The 9,608-nt window shown below is 47.6% G+C and overlaps 1 protein-coding gene across 1 annotated transcript; it reads left to right on the forward strand.

Moving 5' to 3' along the window:
• The first annotated feature begins 6,865 nt into the window (after positions 1-6,865).
• On the forward strand, positions 6,866-8,959 carry DAND5 (DAN domain BMP antagonist family member 5). The gene is made up of 2 exons (XM_011382567.1): positions 6,866-7,177; positions 8,714-8,959. Exons 1-2 carry the CDS (start codon positions 6,866-6,868, stop codon positions 8,957-8,959), a joined length of 558 nt encoding a protein of 185 aa, XP_011380869.1.
• Positions 8,960-9,608: the final 649 nt, after the last annotated feature.

Consider the following 9,608-nt stretch of genomic DNA (forward strand, 5'->3'; position numbering starts at 1 on the left):
GAGAGGGGCATCTGGGTGGTAGTTCCATTGGTGGGAGGGGAGGTTCACTTTGTAACAGGTCATTGAACTGGGCAATTGGTTCTTTTTGTTTTTCTCTAAGTGGACTATATTCCGTGTTATTTCTTGATCTGAGCTACAGTGACGCCTGAGTTATAATTATTCTTTAAGCTGTAAATAACTGCCTATGGATTGTGCACTTTCCTGTAGATTTATTATATTTCACAATTTAAAAATGGAAATACAAGCAACAAAGGATTACAGTGCGTGGTCTTACTCCCCCACCAGTCTCTCCCTCTCTGAGCACTCCCCCAACTTGTTTTAGTTTCGTATCCGAGAGCGTATGCAATAAAGCATATCAGAATGCTTTATACATTCTTATTTATAGTGTTAATAAATTATTTCACAAGGACAGAGGAAGTACAGTCACTTATGCCATCACTCAGGTTTAACAAATATTAACACTTTGGCTCGATTGCTCCAGAATCTTTTTTTTTTTAATTCCTTTTGATAAAGCTTGACCCTTACCAAGAAACCCTCCAGTGACAGTAAGACCTCCATCTACAAATGACACCCCATTCCCTCCATGACCTTCTCAGGAGTAACAATTATTTTGAAATTAGTTTATTCTAATAGGACCAGCCTTTATGCATTCACTACTTATCTGGAGTCTGTGGAAACAATGTACAATATCTATATTTAAACAGCTTACATAAATGATCATCCGGAATGTATTAGTTTACAACTTTTCTCCCTTAACCTCATGCTTTCCAGATGTTTCCAGATGTTTCCACATGGATCCCTGTAGATTTATTACGCATGCCGTATAGCTGTATTTTTTACATTGTGAGTCATGGGGCCCATTATTGATTCAGGAAATCAGTGAGGTGAGTTACAACCGGCACTTATTTATTTCCAGGTTTGTAATTAAGGGAAAAATGATTCACAAAAATTTTTTTATTTAAAAAATTATTTTTGAAAATTATGACAAAATACACATAAAACTTACCATCATAATCATTTTTAAACATACTGTTTAGTGGTATTAAGCACGTTCACATCGTTGTGTAATCATCACCGCCATTGATCTCCAGAACTTTGTCATCTTACAAAACAGAAATTCTCTCCCCAGCAAACACTATCTCCTCATTCTCCCCTCCCCAGCCCCTGGCACCCATCATTCTTCTTCCTGTCTCTATGAATTTGACTCCTCTAGGGACCTCATATAAGTGGAATCATACAGTATTTGTCCCTTTGTGCCTGCTTTATTTCACTCAGTATGTCCTCAAGGTTCATCAACACTGTAGCATGTGTCAGAATGTCCTTTTTAAAGGTGAATGATATTCCATCATGTGTATTTACCACATTTTGCGTATCCATTCATTCATTGATGGACACTTGGCTTGCTTTACCTTTTGGCCATTGTGAATCATACTGCTATGGGTGTATAGCAGTTATTTTTAATGGAAAAAATATAATAAAAATATCAGATTGTATAACATGTAGTAAGGGTAGTATTGTTTGGTAAAACTTTTATTTCTACCACATATACATGTATGTATATACTAGTATTCCAATTAACAATTGTATGTTAACAAACTTTTCCAAACAACCATTTTTATTATGCTCACAGATTGTGTGAGTCAGGAATTTGGGCAGGGCACAACAGGGTGGCTTGTCTCTGCTCCATGCTGTCTGCAGCTCTACCTGGGAAGAATTCAAAGTTGAGCGACTTGAATCTTGGCTGTCAGAATCATCAGAAGGCATCTTTGTTCATCTGTGTCTTGTGATTGATGCTGGCTGGAGCCCAGCTGGGCTATCACCTGGAATATTTACACAGTGGTCTCCTCATACAGGTCAGTTTGAAATTCCTTACAACATGATGGCTGGGTCCCAAGTGAACAAGGCTGAAGTGTAGGCATTGTTATTCCTGAATCTTAGAAATCACATGACATCATTTCTGTTGTATTCTATTGCTCAAGCCAGTCATAAAGGTTATCTAGGTTCAAGGGGAGAGATCAGAGACCTTGTCCATCAAAGGATTGTCAAGGTCACTTTGTCAAGGCCAGTAAATAAAATGTATTCCTTACTGTCTGTCCTTAGTGGTAAAAAAAAAAAAATTTTTTTTGGAAAAAAGATCTCTGCAATATTGCCCATTGGTGTGAATAAACTATAATTATTCTGTCACGTTTTGATGGACATTTGTTTTGGATTTTTTTTTTTTTGATTGCAGAAATGATGCTACAGTGAGCCTCCCTGTCTGTGCCCCCACATACCCCTGGGGAAATTTCCAGGGGGTACTCAACAAATCCAAGTCTTTCCTCAGGGTTTGCTGAGGGACAGGTTGCCATTGTGGTTGAGGTCCAGTGAATGAAGTGGATTGAGGGAGGAGGTAAAGTGCAGAGCGTTACGCAGGGGCCAGCCAGGCAGGCATCATAGGCTATGGCGAGGGCTTCTAGTTTTGTTCCAAGGGCAGTGGGGAGCCATGGGAGGGCTTTGAGCAGAGGAGTGATGGATATGATTTATAATTCTCTGGCTGCTGAGCAGAAAAGACATTGAGTGGGTCAACGCGTAGAAACAGGAGGACACACAAGGAAATAGAAGGGGCCATGTGTCCATGCCGTCCCTCAACCTGCACTGTCCTCAGGACCTTTGTGCCACCTTTGCTGTTACCATGCCTAGAACTTGCTCCCGGGTTCTTTATATGGCAGTCTTGCTCTTGTCATTTAGGTTTTACTCAGCAGATACCTCCTCTACTCCTTGGATCCCAGAAGATATTAGAAACAAAGTAGAGATGGTCCCTGGCCTCAAACAGCTCAAAGTCTTTGGGGTGAGACACGGAAGTAATTATAATGGAGGTGAAGGAGTAAGAAAGTACCTGGAATGGGGCTATTGGGCAGTCAGAGGTGGGACTTTTAAGCTGCAGTTTCCTCCCAGACCAGCGAATTTGGGAACCACTCTGAGAAACACCAGCCTGGAGGTGGAGTAGGTGCTCTGATGTCAAACCAGCCCGGGATGAGTTTCAGCTGTCCTCCAGGGCTCTGTACACAGCGGGTACCAACTCGTCATGGGAGAGGGGCTTCTGAGGGCAGTACTTAAATTGAGGTAAAATTCACACAACATAAAATTAATCATTTTAAAATGAAAACTTCATACTCTGTGATTTCTCTTCAAATTATACAAATCTTTTAAAATGAAAACTTCAGTAGTATTTCGTGCATTCACAATGTTGTGGAACCACAACCTCTACCTAATTCTGGAATATTTTCACCACACCAGAAGGAAACTCTAGACCCGTTAGCAGTCACTCCAGCTCCCTTTAGTCCCTGGCAACCACTAATCTACTTTCCATCTCTATGGATTTGCCTATTTTGGATATTTCATATAAACGAAGTCATACAATATGTGACCGTTTGTATTTATATTCTTTTACTTAGCATGTTTTCGAGGTTCATTCATATTGTAACATCACTACTTATTATGGCCCACGAAATTCATGTGTTAAAGTGGTAACCATCAGTATCTCGGAATAGGACCATATTTAGAAATATAGTCTTTAAAAAGGTAATTAAGTTAAAATGAGGTAATTAGGGAGGGCCCGTAATCCAATGTGACTGGTGTCTCTATAAAAAGAGGAAATTTGGACACAGACAAGGAGAAGACATCCCTCTACAAGTTGAGGAAACCGCAGAAGAAACCAACCTTGAAGACACCTTGATCTTGGACTTCCAGCCCCCAGAACCATGAGACAATAACTTTCTGTTGTTAAAGCCCCACAGTCTATGGTACTTTATCATGGCAGCCCTAGCAAATTAATATAGTTCTTCATTCATTTTTATAGCTGAATGATATATTCCATTGTAAGAAATTATTTTTTCTTGTAACAAAAGATAGAAAAGAACCTAAATGTCCAAGAATAGAGGACTTGTTAAAAAATGTCTGACTACCCGTAGGATGGAATATTATGCAGATGTTAAAAAATAAGGGCGCTATGTCATGCTTCTCAAAATGTGTTCCCCAGGCCATCAGCATCAACATCACCTGGGAACTTGTTAGAAATGTAGGTTCTCAGGCTTCCTCACAGACTCAGATACTTTCGGATGGAGCCTCTGTATGGGAGCCCTCCAGGCAATGCTGATGCAGCTTGAGACCTACTACTGTAAATAACGATACAGCCCAGGGGGTCACAGTAGCCCTGGGGTGCTTTTTAAAAACACCAGTGCCTGGGGCCCAACCCCAGAGATGACAGGGCAATTGATCTGGAACAGGGTCTGGGCATCAATTCCCCACTTATAAGTGACTCGACCCATGAACCACTGATATGGGCGAAGTCCCGGACACAGTAGATGCAAAAAGCCAGGTGCAAAAGAGTCGTGTTCCAAAACATTCTTTGAAGGAATATGATAGTTAAAATTTGGATAATGGAGAAATAAATTTGGGGAAAATATGTGCAGTGGAATATTGTTCAGCAGTGAAAAGGAGGAAATACAAAGTTAAAAGGATCAAAGTTAAAAGGATCTATACATTATGATATCAAATATGTTAAGTTTAAAACAAAACAATCACGTATCATTTCTGAATGGATACGTATGTAGTAAAACTGAATACAGCCATGAGGATTATAATTGGCAAATTCAGGGATGAGGACAAGAATAGAGTGAGTTTCTCTCATATCTGTAATCTTTTATTTCTTAATCGAGGTGATGAATATAGCAGGGTTTGTTACATTTTTGTCTATACTTATTTGAATGTCTAAGCTCGGTTAAAAAGCAAGGGACAAACAAAAAAAAAGCAAGGGGCAGGAAAGGTATAAATTGCTTTTATTCGTGCGTTTTCTTTTCTTAAATTTCTTTTTGCATGGTTACAATTTTTAAACTCTAAAGTGAAGCCGTTCCCATCCCATCCCCCATTTCCATGCCCCTTCCCAACAGAAAAATTCTGTGCTTTTCAATATGCAAATACAAATAATTTGTAGCTGTAGATTCTTGTCCACCTCCCCTAACAGGTTAGGGTATAATAGACACCCTGTTCCGAAAAATTTTAACTTCATTTTTCTTGGGTATCTTTCCATGTTGAAACTATATAAGTATGCACAGTCCTGTACAGCTGTGCAGTATTATGGGATTATGCCTGGTGAGTCGGGAAACAGCGAGGAGGCCTGTGTGGCCGAAGGGTCAGAGAATGGGGAAGAGTGGAGGGTGGGGAGGAGGTAAGAGTAGACAATGCGAGGCCTGGTGGGCTGCAGTGAGGACTTTGGCTGTTACCCTAGGTGAGGTGGGAGCCTTGGAGGGTTCTGCGCAGAAGAGGGACTTGCCTGGAACTCAGGGGCTCACAGGCGCCCTCTGGCAGCTGTGGGGGGAACAGACTTTGCAGGCGGGAGACGGGGGACCGCGGAGGAGGGATACCGGTTCAGGTCGGAAATAATGGAGGCCATGTCCAGGTGGGGGACCGAGGAGGGAGTGAGAAGTGGGCGGATTCTAGGTACATTTTGAAGCGGACGCGATTTGCTGTCATACCAGCTTGGGGAGGGGATGCAATCAGAGAAAGAGAGGGGTCAAGGATGCTCCAGTTTGAGGCCTCAGCACCTGGCTGAACGGAGTTGCTGTTAGCTGGGTTTAGAGGACAGCGAAAGGGCAGGTTGGGGGACGCTCAGGGGCTCGGATGTAATGCGGTGCATGGGTGGCGCCAGCGCACCTTCAGGTGGAGCGTCCAGGAGGCAAGTCACGAGAGCCGAGCGCGCAGTCGCAAGAGCCGCCGCCAGAGGGCGAGCGCGCCCCATCGCACGCGCAACCTGCAGGGCGCGGGAAGTTTCCGCCCTGCAGCTTCCCACGGCCTCGCAGCCTGCGGCGCCTCACCTGGGTGCGAGATGGGGCCCGCTGAGGTCCCAGGACCCAGCCAGGATCCCCCGGTGTTCCCGGGGCTCCAGAGCCTGGGACTCCGCTCGCACACCTCTGTGCTTCAAGCACTCCAACCTCCACCTGCCTCCCCTCCCCCCCATCCCAAGTCTGTTCACATCGCCTGCGACACCACCTCAAGGCCCTGCGAAAATGTCACCTTCTCAGGGAGGCCTTCTCTGACCACCCTGGGGGCAGGAGCCCCTGCCAAGACACCTCCCTTTTTAATGTCTTCTTAACACTTAACGACTCCGAAATCATCTTATTTATCTTATGTTGTTTCTTTTTGCACAACAAGGTATCCGTGACAGGGAGGAACTTTTTTTTTTTTTTGGTCTTGTTTACCTATATCCCCAGGGCTCAAAATTATGCCTGGCCTCTAATAGGTGCTAAAGGAAAACCATCAATGTTAATCACAGCTTACTCATGGTGTTTCTGTGTACCAGCCGCTATTTTAAACTCCTGAAATAAAATATCTCTTGAGGCCTCAGAACAACCCTACCAGGAAGGGACTGTTGTTATCTCCATATTCCAGAAAAGAAAACTGAGGCCCAGAGTGGTTAAAGGACTTGAGCAAGGTTGCACAGCCAGGAAGTTGCAATGCTGAGATGGAAACCCAGGTAGCTTAACTGCCAAGTATGGTTTTGCTAAATGGATGAATGCGGCCCAACGGGAAAGGAGCCCTCAGGGACTTTGGCAGTATACCCTGAGACCTGCCTTTCCTGGTGCCCCAGCCCACACACCCGCAGGCCCAGCCCCTGGGTACCCCACCAGGCTGGGGGGAGGGGTGGGAACTCAGCGGGTTTGGGTTTACTCTCCTCCCCATGGTGGGTTCCCAGAGGTGCCTCCCAGGCTGTCTAGGTGGGGTGCAGACCATTAAAAGTGGGTCTGTAGGGCACAGACTCCACTCACCAGACAGCAGGGTCAACTGCCCAGGACCCTGAGCCCAGTCCCAGACAGAGACAGACAGACAGATGCTCCTCAGCCAACTGACCACTCTCCTGAGCCTGCTCAGTGGAGCCTGGCTGCCCATAGGCTTAGGGAGGCCTGGACCCCAGGGTCTGCCACCCCAGCCCTGGGCTACCGCCAATCAGACCCAAACCCTGGCCTCCCCGGTGCCATCCTCTGCCCTCAGCAGCTGGAAGGCCTTCTTGGACCTGCAAAAAACTCAGCGGCTGGGGACAGGCAGGCTGCAGCGTGGACAGGAGAGGGCTGCCACCATGTCTCTTCCATTGGACCCGCAGGAAGTGGCCCAGGAGAAGTGCAAGGCTGTGCCCTTCACTCAGGTGAGTGTGTGGGTGGGGGAAGGAGAGGGCTGGGTCTTAGCGTTGGCCGAAAGCACGGGCTCTGACGCCCGATTTGGGGTCAAGCCCTGCTTTCTTTACCTGTCTCTGATCCTCAGTTTTCTCTCTGATAAAATGGGGGTTAAGCCTCCCCCACCGGTGCCAGTGCTGTCGCCCCCATCCTGCCCTCCCAGCTTCTGCTATCGCCACACTGTCTCCCAAGTCCGTTTTTCTATTTAGTGGCCACAGGGCTCCTGCGAGCACCTGAGTCAGGCCACATCTCTCTTTCGCTCAGAACCCTCCATGGCTCCCACCTCACTCAGAGCAAAAGCCCAAGTCCTTCCCTCTGCCCACGAAGCCCTGAACCACCTGCCTGTCTCCTCCCTGCCCCCGCCTCCTCCCGTCTCCCCCTCGCCCACTCTGCTCCTGCCACACCTGCCTCTTTGCTTCTCCCCAGACGCGCTAACGTTACATACTTCGGGGCCTTTGCCCTGGCTATTCCCTCGCCTCTAACACCCACCTGCCACAGACATTGTGTGGCTCCTTCTTTCACCTCCTTTAGGTTTTTACTCAAATGTCATGAAAAAACACAGCGCCTCCCACCCCATTCCCCCTTTTCTTATTGCTGTAGTACACATTATCACCTAACAAATGAAATGGATTCTATAATTTCATTTATCATCTTTCTCCTTCAGTAGAACGTCTGCTCCACCAAGGCAGGGATTTTTAAGCCTTATGTACCTCTGTGTCCCCATCCCCACACCCTAGAGCAGAGCCAGGCACATGGCAGGAGCTCAGTGTTTGTTAAATGATGAACCTGCCTCCTAAGCACTGTCAGGTAGCCTGAATGAGAGGAGGATGCACAGCATTCTCTCAGTTGCATTCAGCTGGTGCTCCATAAGGGCTGTAGGAATTTGTGTCGTGTGTTGTTTATGGCCCAGGCTTTGGAACCAGGTGTACCTGGGTTCAAGGTCTGCCTTAACTGCTGATTTCTGTGTGATTCAGGGCAAGAGGCTAGGGTAGCTGTGTCAGAGTGAGGGGCAGAGTGGGAGCTGAGGGGTGGGAGAGGAACAGAGATGGGAGTGCAGGGTTTATCAAGGGCCATGATGAGGGGGGCGGTGAGTTGATAGATCCACTTAGTTGGAGATGATCGCAGGAGGAACTAACATTTTTTGAGCACTGATTGCGTGTCAAGTAACGGGCTAAGGGTTTCTGTGTAAGCCCCACCCCCAGACTCCTGTAATGCCACCTCTTCCTGCTGTCCCTCAGCCCTTCTCTGGATTAATCCTCTCTGTTGAAAGGCCTAGAGTGAATTTTTTTCCTGTTTGACCCTCGATGATTTCACAGGTGAAGAAAGTGAGGCCCAGAAAGGTTGAATAACCTACCAATAAGTCACACAGCTAGCAGATGGCAGAGTCGGGATTTGAGGTCAGGCATCCATGCCTGTCAAGGTGGGGTAGAAGTGAACGAGCGACTATTCTCGCCATTTCGACCCCAGACTCCACTGCCCTTGACCCGTCTCCCTGCTTCTGGACCCAGGTGCTCTCCCGGCTGGGCTGCACGGCCGTGCGCCTCCGCAATCACCTCTGCTTTGGCCGCTGCTCCTCCCTCTACGTGCCTGGTGTGGACCCCACCCCGCTTGTCCTCTGCAACAGCTGTGTGCCTTCTCACAGGCGCTGGGCATCCGTGGTCCTTTGGTGTCGGGTGGGCAGCCCAGCCTCCCATCGGCGGGTGAAGACATCCACCGTGCTGGTCGAGGAGTGTCAGTGCAGCCCAGAGGTGTAAGCTGAGCATCATGAACAGACACACAGACGCACACACCTTGGAGAGATGTGGGGAGACAGGCCGAGAAAGACGCCGACCTGGATCGTGTACACTGGGTCAAAGAGACCCAAGACGCAGGGACCGTGAGATGGGCCTCCAGAGTCATCACTCCGCGCCTGGGGACACAAGACACAGCCCAGCTGTAGAGGTGGACCCCTTGTAGCCATAACACACACTTTTTGAGCGCTTACTGTTCGCCAGGCCTGGCCCTAAGCATTTGACATGTATTGTGTCATCCTCAGAGCCACCCGATGACATAGGAGTGTCACCCCATTTTACAGAGAAGGAAACTGACGCCCCAAGAGGCAAAGCCACTTGCTCAGGGTCACGCAGCAGTACTTGGCAGAGCCGGTATTCAAACCCAAGGCAGTGTGGCGCCCGCTTTAAACCACCAGGCTGGACTTCCTCTCACAGAATGAGTCAAAGACGTACTCCCAACTGCAGGGAGGACAGATAGCCCCACCCAGACCAGGAGTCACAGTGACGACCCTGTCCTGGGGACCCAAGGAAACCAAGGCAGGAAGGCGGATGTAGTTCCTAGGGGAAACCTGGGCTCCCTAAGTCGGAGGCAGTACCCACGTACTCCCAGCTGCACCCCCAGTCTCCACCC

Source organism: Pteropus vampyrus, unplaced genomic scaffold (genome assembly GCF_000151845.1).
Source record: "Pteropus vampyrus isolate Shadow unplaced genomic scaffold, Pvam_2.0 Scaffold482, whole genome shotgun sequence".
In the NCBI taxonomy this organism is placed as follows: Eukaryota; Metazoa; Chordata; class Mammalia; order Chiroptera; family Pteropodidae; genus Pteropus; species Pteropus vampyrus.